Here is a 17,666-nt window from a genome sequence, read left to right on the forward strand (position 1 = left end):
TCATACTTAACCTGACTTTTAAAATTTAGAATTTCCGAAACAAAACAGAAAAGAAACTATTTTTCTATTCGAATATATAAAAGGGGAATTTTTAGGATTATTGAGACAAAAACTGCCAACTATATTATATTGTATAAATTGATCTAAAGTGTCAAGCTAGCTGTCAAATTATGTGTAGTTAGAATGAGGGATTTTATTATAAAACTAAAAATACTTAGATCAATAGCAGAAAAGAGTTTGTCATTTTTTTTCATTAATATTGTAGCGCCAGCGAGAATTTATGATCTTTTAACGGAGATTCAGGGTTAAAAATAGCCTAACCCTGATTGTATATATATCTATAAATAGAATATTGCCAGCGTGGAACCCGAGTTCATCTACCTGACGCTTGTTAGGGTGCTAGTTGTGAAGGTATAACGGGCATTGACCCAGGGAGTTTGATTAAGCTAGGGATTTCCAAACTGAACCCGGCAGGTTAACTTATACCCGGAGAACGTGTAGTTGGTGATCAACCATCTCAGCTAGAGGTTCCTAGACAGAAATCAAGATCTGTAGCTCAATCCTCTTTGCTTCAATATTAATTTATCAGTAGTATCATTATCAGTTTGTATTTTTACACTTAATAAAGTATTCGTACCGTATATCGTTTAATATCAGGTGAATGAGTTCTTCTTTATTTAGTATGTTTTCGGAGTAAAATATATCTCCCGAATTTGGTTTATTCGTATACAACAATCTTAACATCAAAAAAATTCTAACTTATTTTTGTGATAATTTTCTAATTTCCGCCCATCAAAAATCACCATATGTCAGTTTTGTCGTTTGAATGAAAACTATGCAACCATAATTAAAGATGGGAGAATAGTGAGAAAGCGAACGAAATAGATGGAAAATTAACGATAATTTTGAGAACGAGCGAAATCCATTGAAAAAACGGAACGAAATGGGTGGAAAATTAACGTTAATTTTGAGAACGAACAAAATCCATAGAAAAAAAGAACGAAATAGGTCGTTCACGAAAGATAAAAAAATTAAAAATTTGTTTCAAGAGAAAAGCTGGTTTTAGTCTTAAAATGAAACCCGCCTGACATGTTCGAGTACAATGTTTAACAACTGTTGAACGCAGGGGGGACGATAGTTCTCTACCTGTGTGCTCAGTTAGCTGTACTGTACACTTACAACTGTTTACTAATATTGATATATACTATACAGAGCGTCCCATATCATATTAGATTATTTCCAAGTTTCAACACCAAAATAAACCCATAATACTCGAAAAACCTATCATTTTCCTCAAGAAAATTCTTATATTAACCTTATTCAATTTTTCAAAATGATTCATTCTTCTTAAATTTTCCGATTAGTCCCAAAAATCGTAATTTAGACCGATTGACGATCTAATATGATGTGGGACACCCTGTAGGGTAGGCCAGAATCAACTTATAATAAACAAATATACAGTACGCTCTCGGTATAGTTTATGGCCTATAAAGTTAGCAAAGGATTTATGTACATCATCAAACTATACACTATAACCTGGTTGGTTGAACGTAAAAACGTAGTTAAATAAATGTAACAAAAATAAAATAGATGTAAAAAATACTTCACCAATGTCGTCTTCCTTTCAAACTGGATATTTTAACTTCCATCCAGAGCTAAAAATCTTGTATTGGATACCGGCCCTTAATCCTGATTTATAAATCTCTGTATCCACTGTCGATACTTTTGATTTTCCCTGCTGGATTGCAACCAATCAGAGTTCTCTCATTGATTCGAATCCTGTAATCAACACTCTAGTTTGTTAAATTTAATACATATTCCAGGATTCAGATTAAAGATTGAATTAATCTCGAGATTAATAAAAAGAGGAGATCTCAAGCATTGATCTCAACATCCTCAATTCTAAAGTTTTTAAGCTCAGCTTGCAGATGTTATAATTATGTAACAGCGAGTATAAAAATGTGAAAGAATCTACTTAAATATTTTGAAATCTAATTTTTGAGATCAAAGTACAGTAGCCAGTGCATTATTTCTTGGCCGGAGTCTGTCAAACTTGCTCTGAAGGGCTGCAGTAGAAAAAAAGTCCAGCGAATGGTAAATTAAGGGTATTTCTATACGAGAAAATTATATGTATTTGTTTTTAAGTTTAATTTATGCTAAAGGACTGTAATCAACCATCTGATATTGAAGATCTAGGTTCCCAGATCTCAAGTTGCATTTGCAACTGTATCTCTGATAACTATAAAGAAGAATGGCACAAAGTGCATTTCATTCAATTTCCGGAACATCCGTTCTTTACTTTACACAGTACTCCTTCTAACTCAGATAACAAGAACTCAATATATCTAGAAGTATAGGAAATGAGTGCACCGTTTTAAGAGGTAGAGTTTTTAGAGGTACACCCCAAAGACTAGATAACTCTTGCCTTGCTTTCTGAACTGTTAAGTACTCCATTTTGAGTAGCCTAGCATTCAATAGCTTAACATATATCTATAATAATGGTATAATAACCCAATATATCTAGAAGAATGGTAGGAGAACCCAATATATCTAAAAGAATGGTGGGTGAACCCAATATATCTAGAAAAATATTAGGAGAACCCAATATATCTAGAAGAATGGTAGTAGAACTCAATATATCTAGAAGAATATTAGGGGAACCCAATATATCTCAAAGAATTGTAGGAGAACCCAATATATCTAGAATTATGGTAGAAGAACCTAATATATACAGAAGAATGGTAGGAGAACTTAATATATCTTAGAAGTATGGTAAGAGAACCCAATATATCTATAAGAATGGTAGGAGAACTCAATATATACAGAAGAATATTAGAGGCACCCAATATATCTAAAAGAATTGTAGGAGAACCCAATATATCTAGAAGTATGGTAGAAGAACCCAATATATATATAGAAGAATGGTAGGAGAACTCAATAAATCTTAGAAATATGGTAAGAGAACCCAATATATCTAGAAAAATATTAGGGGAACCCAATATATCTAGAAGAATATTAGGAGAACCCAATATATCTAGAAGAATATTAGGAGAATCCAATATATGATAGAAGAATGGTATGAGAACCCGATATATCTATTAGAATAGTGAGAGAACCCAATATATCTATAGAAGAACTTTAGAAGAACCCAATATATATTAGAATATTTTTTCTCTATTGTGTAGCCTTTGTTTCCTCTAATGTGTATCCTCTGTGTCCTCTATTGTGTATCCTCTGTGTCCTCCATTGTGTATCCTCTGTGTCCTCTATTGTGTATCCTCTGTGTCCTGCATTGTGTATCCTCTATGTTCTCTATTTTGTATCCTATGTGTCCTCTACTGTGTATCCTCTGTGTCCTCCATATTATGTATCTTCTGTATCCTCTCTATTGTGTATCCTCTATGTTCTCTATTATGTATCCTCTGTGTCCTCAATTCTGTATCCTCTGTGTCCTCTACTGCGTATCCTCTTTGCCCTCTATATTATGTATCCTCTGTGTCCTCTATTGTGTATCCTCTGTGTCCTCTATATTGTGTATCCTCTATGTCCTCTATATTGTGTATCCTCTATGTTCTTTATTCTGTATCCTCTGTGTCCTCTATATTGTGTATCCTCTATGTCCTCTATATTGTGTATCCTCTATGTTCTTTATTCTGTATCCTCTTTGTCCTCTATATTATGTATCCTCTATGTCCTCTATATTGTGTATCCTCTATGTTCTTTATTATGTATCCTCTGTGTCCTTTTTGTGTTTTTTAATCCTTTCCTTTTACTTCCATTGTTTCCAGATTAGAAATAGAAACGGCGAAAAGTTTGTTGCACGTTATATTGGTTGCAAAATATAGAAAAGAATAAAACATGTTTTTAAAGTTTCGAAAAAATAGTTTCACCATTATCTATCCAGATAATATAATCCTCAGATAATATTTAAAAGAAAGTTGACGTAATTTCATCTTGAAATAATCCTCCATTTAAAGAATTCTAAGCAAGGTTTAAAACAGTACTTTCTAAACATATCTCACAACAGCAATAAGTTTTAATCCTGTCCAAATGTCTTCCTTGACTCTGCTCTACAACTCCGCAAGTAATTTTGGAAAACTGGAATTTCTGGATTGAAAAGAAGATATTTTGAGTAGGGCATGCATTACATACATCACATACATGCCCGCGGTATCAGACAAATATATGTTATTCAAATGAAGTACCGTCTGCAAAGCATGTATAATCATGTGGTAGGGCGTGCAGAGTCGATTTCTTCTCTATTATTGTTAACACAAATTCGAAATATAAAGAAGACGATTTTACCGACTCAGATGCCGTTGACTATTCTCAAGACGTGTGTATCTATTTCCGCCATGAAGTGCCCACATGTCACCCTCGCTCCTTCGTTCCCCCTCACCCCTCTACACATCCCAGCCCGGCAGTCAGATTGAAACACTGGAGATGATCACAACTCCGTCTCAGGGAGCAACCCTGGCTCCTTCATGGTGATGATGCAGATACCCAGCTATCAACAGACGATGCTTACATCCAGCTCAATATTGTTCCAAGAGTTCCAAAATTATCATGCGAACATTGAGACGCATTCCCTCATATTCGAAAATGATAAAACGGCGATCTCTCCCCCTCCTTATCCAAAGCCTGGGGTTAGCGGAAACCTGTTGTTACAGTTCCTGATGATCTGCACCACCATTATGAAGCTCTACAAATATGTTCCAACTGATGTGCGTCAATAGTTTTCTTTGTTTATTTTTAACCAACCAATTTTACCCAGTCTTGTGCAAATATTTCAAAACTTTCGTTTTTTTTAAATAAATGTTAGAAATATCCATTTCAGATATCTTTGTTTTATTATAGTGACTTTTAAAGTCAACAATTATATTTCATACTCCTTGGTTTACGGTCGCCTTTAAATATCAAAATTGAAGGCAGTTTTGTAGAAAGTCCTCTGCTACAAGCTTGAATGTTGTAATCTCTATATGTCTGCAATATTGTAATGATGTTGTGATTTTGTTGATCTTTTACGATCAGCAGTTCAAGGGATCTTAAGATCGCTGCGATCATAGTTATCTAGGGGTACTATACCCCTGTTGTACAGATATAGAATAATAACGGTTTTGTTGTTTACGTGATAATTCGGGAACAAGCCAAGCTTAGTTTATTTTTAACCCAAGCCACGCCGTCCGTTATTTTGGAGGGCGGGGTGCAGGGGGGTCGGCTCGATAAGCCGGGAAAGCTAGGGTTAAATCCAGGCAAGGGTGGAGCGAAGGTTCCCGGAGAAGAGACAGTTGGACACCAACCCTTTCGATGTGAGGTGGAGGAATATCCTGAGCATTCTTCTACCGTTGACTATTATTCATTTTTCATCGATCGTATAGTATTTTTCTTTCTCAATGTTTGTATAAAGTATAATAAATTGTAAAACCGTATCTCGGAATATTTGACGTTTGAGTTGTTGCATTGAATTTTTATCATATACTAGAATATGATGGTTTAAACCTTTGATATTCAAAAAATTTTGATCTAATAGAATTTATAGTTTGAAAAAGCTAAGGTCTACGACTTTGGGTTGCAAAAATACAGGGATTAAAAAATCTGAGTTCATGGCAAAAACTCAATTTTTTTAAGATAAATGGCACAAAAAATATAATCTTGTCTAATTTATATTCCTGTTCCGAAGAATGATTATGTTTATAATGAGACTGCAGATGTGAAAAATCATTATTTCTAATATTGTCTAGGCTACAAAATATAAACATACTGCAGAGAGAACCCTGTATTTTCCAGGAAGAACATATATTTTTTTGATCAAATTTTTTTCGTAGTTGAATTACATACACCGGAGTAAGCTGAAGAAAATTGGTTCAACTAATTTTTGTTATTCATGGATTTGGTTCCGGGATAAATATAATCAACATTTTTGACACAACTCAAATTTTCTTATCCTTTTAGCTTTGCAAGCTGATGGAGTAAACCTTAGATATTTCTAACTTTAATTGATTTTGTAGAATTCATAATTTAAAATATTTAAGGTCCACAACATCGGGTTTCATAGATATAGGAATTAAAAAGCCATACTCCTCTGTTTTCAAAATATATTTCGAAATTTTATATCAAATTCTTGAGTTCTTTTGGTTAAGCTAAATTCTTTCGTTCTAATTTTTTTTATATTTTTCAGTTTAAAATTTGGTGTATCTACATAAATTACAATTTTTTATTTCTAAAATTTTGAACACCAAATTCTTGATGTTGTTGGTTAAGCGTAATACTCTCCTGCTTATTTTTCAAAATTTTACAATCTAAAATTTGTTTGTAACATGATGATATCGTGAAGATCTAAATGTGTAGTTTCAGAGTAATAAAACCAGTTTATGGCGTGGGAAACATGGGAAACATAAAATAGGAAAGTATGAAGATAAATACACGGAAATCGTGTCTTCAAATAATTTTTTCGTAATCTCCAAATAATTCCTTTAAAACACCTTGAACCGGCGCTTTTGTGATCTTTATGATTCCATACTTTTGCAAACTTTTGTTACAAATAAAAACCTTCTTTGTAAACTATGTATTTAATACTAGGAAGATAATCAATTTTTGAAACATTAAACTTATCCGGCGGGCGCGGCGAGGACGAGTTGCGTTCAGTTTCTTTTTACGCTCAAATGTACAGAAAATGTCGTCTCCTAAGATAGATAAAAACCTAATATGACGTCACTCTCGCCTCTATAATCAGTGACGTCATATTAGGTTTTATCTATCTATCTTAAGAGACAACATTTTCCCCACATTGGAGCGCATTGAGAGTAACCAACCTTTGTAAACACAACCTTGCTTTTTTTACTTTTTCATATAAAAAGCATATGCCAACAAAGAATTATAAATAAGAAATGGAGAAACAAATATGTCTAATTACACAAATTGTGATTAAACGTCACTGTTTGATGGGATCAGGACAGAATTATATTTATATATATATATATATATTTGATTTATGATAAAATAATGTTAATATAATATAATGAATTAATTTCAGGAGATAAAAATTGCATTGTCACGCTGCCCTTTATACTAAATACAGTCTCAAGGAAATGTTATCGTAAATTTCAGAACTTTTGTTTAGAGTATTGTTAATCCTGAAATATTGATCTGGATATCCAATATGATATCACACGTTAGTCCCATGTAGGCCGTAGGGGTTTAAGATAAATTGTAAAAAAATCTAATTTCCATAGTATTGAAGACTGCTGTCTAGTATCCTAGTATTGAAGACTGCTGTCTAGTATCCTAGTATTGAAGACTGCTGTCTAGTATCCTAGTATTGAAGACTACTGTCTAGTATCCTAGTATTGAAGACTACTGTCTAGTATCCTAGTATTGAATACTACTGTCTAGTATCCTAGTATTGAAGACTACTGTCTAGTATCCCAGTATTAAAGACTACTGTCTAGTATCCTAGTATTGAAGACTACTGTCTACTATACTAGTATTTAAGACTATACTGTTTAATATCCTAGTATTAAAGACTAACGTCTAATATCCTAGTATTGAAGACTACTGTCTAATATCCTAGTATTGAAGACTACTGTCTAATATCCTAACATTAAAGACTAATGTCTAATATCCTAGTATTGAAGACTACTGTCTAATATCCTAGCATTAAAGACTAATGTCTAATATACTAGTATTGAAGACTACCATCTAATATCCAAGCATTGAGGACTATTATCTAATATACTATTATTGAAGATTACTGTCTAGTATCATTCCTAGTATTGAAGACTACTGTCTAGTATCATTCCTAGTATTGAAGACTACTGTTTAGTATCATTCCTAGTATTGAAGAATACTGTCTAGTATCCTAGTATTGAAGACTACTGTCTAATATCCTATTATTGTAGACTTCTATTCAGTGTCCTAGTATTGAGGACTACTGTCTAGTATCCTAGTATTGAAGACTATTGTCTAGTATCCTAGTATTGAAGACTACTGTCTAGTATCCTAGTATTGAAGATTACTGTCTAGTATCCTAGTATATATGTTGTAAACACTTGGTACCCAGGCTAAAGTATCAAGTTATGGATCTAATACAACCAAGAACACCAGAAAACAATACTCCATAGAAATAGTAATTCACATTTATTACAGAAGGATAGCTAGCTAAACAGTTAGAGGTTGGCCACGGAGATCATACCTCTTTTTCCTGACAGCAACTAAAAAAATTGTCAAATTGGAAACACCTGGGAATTTGGGGAATTCCCCAAATGCCTGGGAATCTGTAAAATTCACCAGAAGCCTTGGAATCTGAGAAATTATTTTGGTATTTGGTAAATTTCCCAAATATCTAGGCATTAAGAAATATCCTATAGTTGAAAAATTAAACACCCTCAGATTCTTTAAGGAACTTTGGGAAATCCCCAAATACCTGGGTTTCTGGGGAATTCCCCAAATACTTGGGAATTCTTAAAGAATCTAAGGGTGTTTATGCCCAAATGCCTAGCTATTTGGGAAATTTTCCAAATACCCAGAATATACGGTGCTGTGACAAACTCCTGAAAGACAAACTCCTGAAAGACAAACTCCACGAGCGCTGCGGCTAGGACAGGCTAGAGGGCCGAGCGCTGCGGCCATGGGTTAGGTTAAGTGTTGAAACTTTCTGGGCCGAGTGCTGCGGCTAGATTAAATATAAATTGTGAAACATTTTTTTAAATTTGATATTATGGAGTTTGTATTTCAGAATTTTTTATTTTCAGGAGTTTGTCTCGTCAGGAGTTTGTCTCGTCAGGAGTTTGTCTCGTCAGGAGTTTGTCTCGTCAGGAGTTTGTCTTTCAGGAGTTTGTCTTTTCAGGAGTTTGTCTTTTCAGGAGTTTGTCTTTCCGGAGTTTGTCTTTCAGGAGTTTGTCTTTCAGGAGTTTGTCACGGCGCCCAAACCAAATATTCAGTCATTTGAGAATTTTCCAAAATCTTAAAAATATACCACCATTAATTTCCTATAAAAATTCAGGAAATTTTTGGGAATTTCCATAATACCCGGGAATCTGGAAAATTTACCAAATGCCTGGGAATCTGGAAAATTCTCCTAATGCCTGGGAATCTGGGGAATTTTACAAAGGCATGGGAATCTGGAGAATTCCATAAATACATGGGAATCTGGGAAATTCTCCAAATCCTAGAGAATCTGAGGCAAGTTTATTATATTTTCACGTATACGAAATTTCTCAAATGCCTAGCTATTTCAAATATCCAGTCATTTGAGAAATTTTCAAAATCTTAAAAATATATAAACCTCAAATTCCTATAGGAATTTTGGAATTCCCAAAATGACTGGGAATTTGGGAAATTTCCAAAAATCCTAAGAATCTGGGAAATTCCCCAAATTCCTATTTTCTTCAAAAGTATAATTGGTGTCGGGTCGAAAGAAAAGGATTAGACTGGGAAGGGAAAAGAGGACTCAGGGAAGTTTAAGAAACTCTAGATATTTGAAAGTAGAGAACAATGTTTTTATCTTTTCTGTAATGAAAGTTTTAAATCTGAAGAAAGTAAGAAGGATCTGAAAATATCTTCTGTTTCTAAAATCTACTTTAATTTGAAGATTGTAAAAGAGCTTGAGATTTATCTAATGAGATAAAACTCTGCTAAATTTTGCAAATCATTTCGATCGAGTGCAATTTTATCGTCTTTTAATGGAAATAAATCAGGAAACGTCGACTTTCAAATGAAAATGATTTTGAGAATGCTGTTGGGAATGCTGTTGAAAATGCTGTTGAAAATGCTGTTGAGAATGAAAATGCTGTTGAAAATACTGTTGAGATTGCTGTTGAGAATGCTGTTGAGATTGAAAATGCTGTTGAAAATACTGTTGAGAATGCTGTTGAGAATGCTGTTGAGAATGCTGTGGAGAATGCTGTTGAGAATGCTGTTGAGAATGAAAATGCTGTTGAAAATGCTGTTGAGAATGAAAATGCTGTTGAAAATACTGTTCAGAATACTGTTGAGAATGAAAATGCTGTTGAAAATACTGTTGAGAATGATGTTGAGAATGCTGTTGAGAATGCTGTTGAGAATGCTGTTGAGAATGCTGTTGAGAATGCTGTTGAGAATGCTGTTGAGAATGAAAATTCTGTTGAAAATGCTGTTGAGAATGCTGTTAAAAATGCTGTTGAGAATGCTATTGAGAATGAAAATGCTGTTGAAAATACTATTGGGAATGCTGTTCAGAGTGCTGTTGAGAATGCTGTTGAGAATGCTGTTGAGAATGCTGTTGAGAATGAAAATGCTGTTGAAAATGTTGTTGAGAATGCTGTTGAAAATGCTGTTGAGAATGCTGTTGAAAATGAAAATGCTGTTGAAAATACTGTTGAGAATGCTGTTGAGAATGCTGTTGAAAATACTGTTGAGAATGCTGTTGATAATGCTGTTGAAAATGCTGTTGAGAATACTGTTGAGAATGCTGTTGAGAATTTTGTTAAGAATGCTGTTGAGACTGAAAGTGCTGTTGAAAATGCTGTAGAGAATTCTGTTGAAAATGCTGTTGAGAATGAAAATACTGTTGAAAATACTGTTGAGAATGCTGTTGAAAATGTTGTTGAGAATTCTGTTGAGAATGCTATTGAGAATGCTGTCGTGAAAATGCTGTTGAGAATAATGTTGAAAATGCTGTTGAAAATGCTGTTGATAATGAAAATGCTGATAAAAATACTGTTGAGAATGCTGTTGAGAATGCTGTTGAAAATGCTGTTGAAAATTCTGTTGAGAATGAAAATGCTGTTGAAAATACTGTTGAGAATGCTGTTGAGAATGCTGTTGAGAATGTTGTTGAGAATGCTGTTGAGAATGAAAATGCTGTTGAAAATACTGTTGAGAATGCTGTTGAGAATGCTGTTGAGAATGCTGTTGAGAATGTTGTTGAGAATGCTGTTGAGAGTAAAAATGCTGTTGAAAATACTGTTGAGAATGCTGTTTAGAATGCTGTTGAAAATGCTGTTGAGAATGCTGTTGAGAATGAAAATGCTGATAAAAATACTGTTGAGAATGCTGTTGAGAATGCTGTTGAAAATGCTGTTGAAAATGCTGTTGAAAATGCTGTTGAGAATGCTGTTGAGAATGCTGTTGAAAATGCTGTTGCGAATGCTGTTGAGAAAGAAAATGCTGTTGAAATACTGTTGAGAATGCTGTTGAGAATGCTGTTGAGAATGCTCTTGAGAATGCTGTTAAGAATGAAAATGCTGTTGAAAATGCTGTTGAGAATGCTCATGAAAATGCTGTTGAGAATACTGTTGAGAATGCTGTTGAGAATGCAGTTGAGAATGCTGTTGAGAATGCTGTTGAGAATGAAAATGCTGTAGAAAAAACTGTTGAGAATGCTGTTGAAAATGCTGTTGAGAATACTGTTGAGAATGTTGTTGAGAATGCTGTTGAGAATGAGAAGTGCTGTTGAAAATGTTGTTGAGAATACTGTTGAGAATGCTGTTGAGAATGTTGTAGAGAATGCTGTTGAGGTTGAAAATGCTGTTGAAAATACTGTTGAGAATGCTGTTGAGAATGCTGTTGAAAATACTGTTGAAAATGCTGTTGAGAATACTGTTGAAAATGCTGTTGAAAATACTGTTGAGAATGCTGTTGAGAATGCTGTTGAGAATGCTGTTGAGAATGCTGTTGAGAATGCTGTTGAGAATACTGTTGAGAATGCTGTTGAGAATGCTATTGAAAATGAAAATGATGTTGAGAATGCTGTTGAAAATGCTGTTGAAAATACTGTTGAGAATACTGTTGAGAATGCTGTTAAGAATTCTTTTGAGAATACTGTTGAAAATATTGTTGAGAATGCTGTTGAAAATGCTATTGAGAATGCTGTTGAGAATGCTGTTGAGTATGCTGTTGAGAATATTGTTGAGAATAATGTTGAGAATGCTGTTGAGAATGCTGTTGAGAATGCTGTTGAGAATTCTGTTGAGAATACTGTTGAAAATGCTGATGAGAATGCTGTTGAGAATGCTGTTGAGAAGGCTGTTGAGAATACTGTTGAGAATACTGTTGAGAATGCTGTTGAGAATGCTCTTGAGAATACTGTTGAAAATACTGTTGAGAATGCTGTTGAAAATGCTGTTGAGAATCCTGTTGAGAATGCTGTTGAGAATGCTGTTGAAAATATTGTTGAGAATGCTGTTGAGAATGCTGTTGAGAATGAGAAACAAACCCGATTTACAACAATACACTATAAACCTTTACAACAAAGATAAAGGTATTTTTTTTTTTTCCTTGTTTCTGCTGCATTGATTCGTTAGTTGTTTAAATATTAAGAACGCAATTGGAAATTTTATATTTTAGATAAAACAAGGATATCTTTATTTCTTCATGAAAAAAGTATGAAAGGTACTGTTGTGGATAGACTTGTTATTCTTTTCTTTGTATACCAGATTTACCTAGCTCAAGCTGACCTAGTACCTGTTCTTTGAATAATTCATATTTACCTAGCTCAAGCTGTCCTGCTACCTGTTCTTTGAATAATTTATATTTACCTAGCTCAAGCTGTCCTGCTACCTGTTCTTTGAATAATTCGTATTTACCTAGCTCAAGCTGTCCTGCTACCTGTTCTTTGAATAATTCATATTTACCTAGCTCAAGCTGTCCTGCTACCTGTTCTTTGACTAATTCATATTAATCTTCTTCGTATCTTGAAGATAAGTAATTTTATCAAAATCGTTTAGATTATGAAACTACCCCATTTTTGAAACCATCTTGATTGTTTTCCAATTTTCCTAATTAAAAATAAAATTTGGAGAATCTCATTTCAAAGAGAAGTAATTAAAATTTAGGAATGTGTCGCATTGGGAGGGGGGGGGGGGGACAAAAATTACGAGGATTGGTTAAAAATGAAAGAAATTACAAAAATTGTCAAAATATTTTCGGGGATCCTCCACTTCCAGTAGAAAAAATATCGCATAATTCTTGTAAACAAATTTACTCTATATTATATTATTTTTGTTAAAAATCTTAAAACACTATTTTTACGAAAAATTAAGATAATATTTTTACAGAAAAACTCTTTAAAGGGACTGTAAGCGTTATTTCAAGTGACTCTTCATTTATAGAGAGGCACGTCCGATTCAGAACGGTACCCTGTAAACTTTTGTCCGGAAAACTATTAGGTATTGCTGCAGGGACACTCTCGAGGTTATACTGTTATACTGTATAGTGTATACTGTATACTGTATAAACTTTAAATTCGCACGGTTTCTTGGCTATATAAATAAGAATATCTACGAAATCCTTGAACAAGCAAAGGTTTAAAGGGTATCGTTGTAAATCGGACATAGCCCCCTTTAAATGCAAGGTCGTTAAATTTACGCTTACAGTTCCTTTAAAAGAATCAGATTATTTTTCATATTCTTTTCTCCCGCCAATTTGTACTAGTAAGAACTAAGCAAAGGGTTTTCTAACATTAAATGTTATAAAACTTAGCCTATTACCTAGAGTCCAGTGTATCTGTTCCTTTTCATCATTCTTTCAAGAATTTATCATTTTTTAAATTCCCAGAAAAAGTATTTTCATCAAAGAGGCAAAACAAAGTACACTTATTTAATCCAGACATTTGTTCACAATATTTTTCAAATCATGGTTTTTAAAGGAAATAAATTCTTTTCGTTAAGGGGAATATTGTAACCAGTGTCTATTAAATTCTTTTACTTAAGGCGTTAGAAGATGTAAATCAACGTTTTCAGTTCTAACTCACAATTTCTATTGTTTTTCAATGAATAGTATAAAAAAAATTTTGTTTGTTTAACATTTATATAAGGAGCTGTAGCCACAAGACATATTTAAATTTGTTATGATAATCAAGGCAAGTTTTAAGTAAAAAATCCTATCGTCTCTTTTCAAAATATTTTTTCAATTTGAGAACAAATCCAAGTCCATTAGCGCCTGATCCAATCAGGGTTCGGTCATGTGTTTGTCGTCTATTCTGAACCAATAGAAATAGTATGGAGGTAACATCTATCTTTCTATCTATCTCATTATCCAATTAGAGCTATGAATCCTTCAATCGGCGCTAATAGTAAATGGAAATATTTACGTCTACTGAAACTATAGTACACAGATTCAGCTTCTAATTTAAATTTATTTATTAACTGCAATTTAATCCCAATATCTTTCACTTCCTGACAAAAAAATCCAGGTTCACACAAATTGTCATTTTTTTAATCATTAAACAAAATTGTCAATTGGACAGATTTTTTTATTACTAAATCTACCAAATATCAAAACAGGAAAATGTGCCAAATTCCTTAATAAGTATATTGTTCAATAAGACAAAAGGTTCTCGCAGATAATATTGTTATAGAAAAATGGACAAGGATTTAATGAAAGTTATTTTATCAGAAATATGGGGCAAACAAAATGCTATTCCGTAATGGTTCTCCAATACTATTCTCCTGGGTGCATTCAGTTGGCTCATTTTTGTTTCGTTTTCTTTTTCATGATACAAAGGAATTAAGTCCTTGCCACAAACTCTGATTTTCTAATCCTTATATCTTTGGAAACCACTCTTGTACAAACCTTTGATATTTCAAACTTATATTATTCGATCTAACAGAAGGCATAGTTTGAAATGTCAAAGGTCTACGACATTAGGTTCCAAAGATAAAGGGATTAATAGAAAATCAGAGTTTGTGACAAAGACTCAATTCCTTAGAGAAAGAAAAGCAAATGAACGTTTCATCTTTTTACACTTTGTCAAACTTTGACCTTGACATACAAAAATCGACCCAAACACAATGCAACAACCGTGTTTTGGTCGTCTTTAATTTTTCATTTTTTTTTAGAATAAACTTACTTTGCCATAAAACTGTTTTGAAATCTTTGAGGTTTTATTGAGTTTCTATTTTTAGGGGAGGTGAATTTTTAGACAGATAAAAAGACATAATCGTTCCCATTCTGCATCAAAGCAAATTTTTTTTTCTTATGAAAAATTGAAATCTTGAATTCAAAAACTTGCCAAATAAAGTTTATATGATTATGTAGTTTCTAGGGGTCTAGACTAGTATACTACTATTGGTAGACAGGTTCATTTATATTCTTGTAAACTAGAAAATAGAAAGTCGGAAAGTTAGATATCTCCAGATTGTCTCATTTCTCACCCTGTCTCAGTTTACACTATAGTACATAAATAAATTCTAAAACTCTAGGATACAAAATAATCTATTTCACATTGACGCCCAGTCAAAATTCTCGTATTTGAACTTTTCAGGCTCTCAACTTGCTCTTTTAGCATTGTATTTGTGTTAGTATTCTTTCCGTTGTTCAAAAGAATACACCTATCCTGTCCTATCCTGTCCTATCCTATCCTATCCTGTCCTATCCTGTCCTATTCTTTCCTATCCTGTCCTATCCTGTCCTATCCTGTTCTATCCTATCCTATCCTGTCCTATTCTTTCCTATCCTGTCCTGTCCTATCCTGTCCTATCCTATCCTATCCTGTCCTATCCTGTCCTATTCTTTCCCATCCTGTCCTGTCCTATCCTATCCTGTCCTATCCTGTCCTATCCTGTCCTATCCTGTTCTATCCTATCCTATCCTGTCCTATTCTTTCCTATCCTGTCCTGTCCTATCCTGTCCTATCCTGTCCTATTAATCTACCATATTCTATTCCATCCTCCCGGCCCTATCCAGCTCTATCCTAAGATGTTTGTATCTTATTTATTATTTATATTGGATGAGAGTTAGATCTGCTCTGGGCATGAAATTTGTCTGATGTCGTGAAAAATTTAAACTTAGAATAAATATAATCAAAGGAAAGAAACTTACCGGAGCGTATTGTCAACAAAATTAGTAAATAAAACTAAACACACACACAGTCACACACAAACACACTCACTACGGTATTACAGGGTTACCCAAAACGGATGACACTTCAGAGACGACTGTACAATATTTGTACTATCTGTTTCCTTGTATTCAGAATCAGACTCGCAACTGGTAACTTACTTGTTCTTTTTTTCATTTAATAAACCATTATAATTTAAAAGAGTAGATCGTTGAAGTAAACTTGTAATTTAAAAGAGTAGATGGCTGAAGAAAACTTTTAATTTAAAAGAGTAGATCGTTGAAGCAAACGTGTAATTTAAAAGAGCAGATCGTTGAAGGAAACTTGTAATTTAAAAGAGTAGATAACTGAAGGAAACTTGTAATTTAAAAGAGTAGATCGTTGAAGGAAACTTGTAGTTTAAAAGAGTAGATCGCTGAAGAAAACTTGTAATTTAAAAGAGTAGATCGTTGAAGAAAACTTGTAATTTAAAAGATCAGATCGAATTTAGAAATAGGTTTGTAACGAGTAACGACTTTAGTTTTTAGACCGGGCTAACTTTTAGGGGTATGAACACTTCATAGAGCATTTAGAGTTTTAAAGGAGCAATTGACCAAGACCGAATCAAAAAAATCAAAATCTTAGCGCAAAATCAATGAACATTTGGGAAGCCGGAGATATATTGAGGCCGGACAGTATCGAGTTACGTTATCAATCATGCAAAAAATATTGAGTTTGCAAGTAATAAAGTTTATTATATCATATAATAAGAGTTGAAATTGTGTATGAAGTTTTCCTATATTTAATAAGTTGAATTGGTCGAAACGTCAAAAGTTGTCCTAAGTAGGAAATTATAAAGTTTAATCTCATTTTTAGTTTTATCTATTTTTATTCAATAGAACTTTGAAACCGTTTTTCTTTTAAATGTTTTAGTCAAGGGCGTACAAAAAATGAGGCATAACGTTATTTTATATTTTTTAAATTTTAAAATCTAGAAAGTAAAAAGTATCTACATGAATTAAAGAAAGACCTTGACGTGACATATAAATAAATTTTTATATTTTGGATTGTCTTAAAGCCTCTTTAAAGACAAAATCTTGAAAAGAGGAACTTTTATTAATTAATTAATTTATTTATTCATCATTTACTCATTAATTCATTAATTTTTTATTTACTTATTAATTTATTAATTTATTATTAACTTATTAATTCATTAATTTATTATTTACTTATTAATTTATTAATTTATTATTAACTTATTAATTTATTAATTTATTATTTACTTATTAATTTATTAATTTATTATTAACTTATTAATTCATTAATTTATTATTTACTTATTAATTTATTAATTTATTATTAACTTATTAATTCATTAATTTATTATTTACTTATTAATTTATTAATTTATTAATTTATTAATTAATTTATTTATTAATTTATTTATTTATTAATTTATTAACTTATTAATTTATTAATTTATTATTAACTTATGAATTTCAACTCCTAGCCGACCCATTTTAGATTGAGTCGATGGTATAGTGATAACCAGAAAACTCTGAAATAGTAAGACGACTTTCAGAATCAAATTTTTAACTTCAACAAGTCCAATAAGCATGAAACACAGCAATTGTTCTGTAGAAACAGACCCATTTCACTTAATTATTGATAAAATAAATGTCTCGGAAAACTATTTACTTTGTAACTATATCAAATAATCTTAGTTACTACTATAATGTCGTCTTCCTATTTCATTGTGTTCTGGTTATCACTGTACTAAAATATCAAATTGAAAAAAGATTAAAAAAGCTTATTTTCGTGACTAAACTTTTTAAGATTTTTTTCATATTTAGTAATGATAAGTACATTA

The 17,666-nt window shown here is 32.6% G+C and overlaps 1 protein-coding gene across 1 annotated transcript; it reads left to right on the forward strand.

Moving 5' to 3' along the window:
* Positions 1-4,368: 4,368 nt before the first annotated feature.
* Positions 4,369-12,236, forward strand: LOC111716305 (TNF receptor-associated factor family protein DDB_G0272098-like). Its single transcript, XM_023491744.1, has 6 exons — positions 4,369-4,487; positions 9,696-10,620; positions 10,704-10,898; positions 10,962-11,105; positions 11,165-11,395; positions 11,448-12,236. Exons 1-6 carry the CDS (start codon positions 4,369-4,371, stop codon positions 12,234-12,236), a joined length of 2,403 nt encoding a protein of 800 aa, XP_023347512.1.
* The last annotated feature ends 5,430 nt before the right edge of the window (positions 12,237-17,666 follow it).

This window comes from Eurytemora carolleeae, unplaced genomic scaffold (genome assembly GCF_000591075.1).
Source record: "Eurytemora carolleeae unplaced genomic scaffold, Eaff_2.0 scaffold2027, whole genome shotgun sequence".
Classification (NCBI taxonomy): domain Eukaryota; kingdom Metazoa; phylum Arthropoda; class Copepoda; order Calanoida; family Temoridae; genus Eurytemora; species Eurytemora carolleeae.

Excerpts from the sequence above, each read along its gene's own strand:
- LOC111716305 (XM_023491744.1), top strand. The coding sequence starts at position 4,369 with ATGTCACCCTCGCTCCTTCGTTCCCCCTCACCCCTCTACACATCCCAG. Across the intron at positions 10,899-10,961 it reads TTGAGAATGCTGTTGAGAAT|AATGCTGTTGAAAATGCTGT; the intron begins GTTGTTGAGAAT and ends AATGCTGTTTAG. Across the intron at positions 11,396-11,447 it reads TTGAGAATACTGTTGAGAAT|AATACTGTTGAGAATGCTGT; the intron begins GTTGTTGAGAAT and ends AATGTTGTTGAG.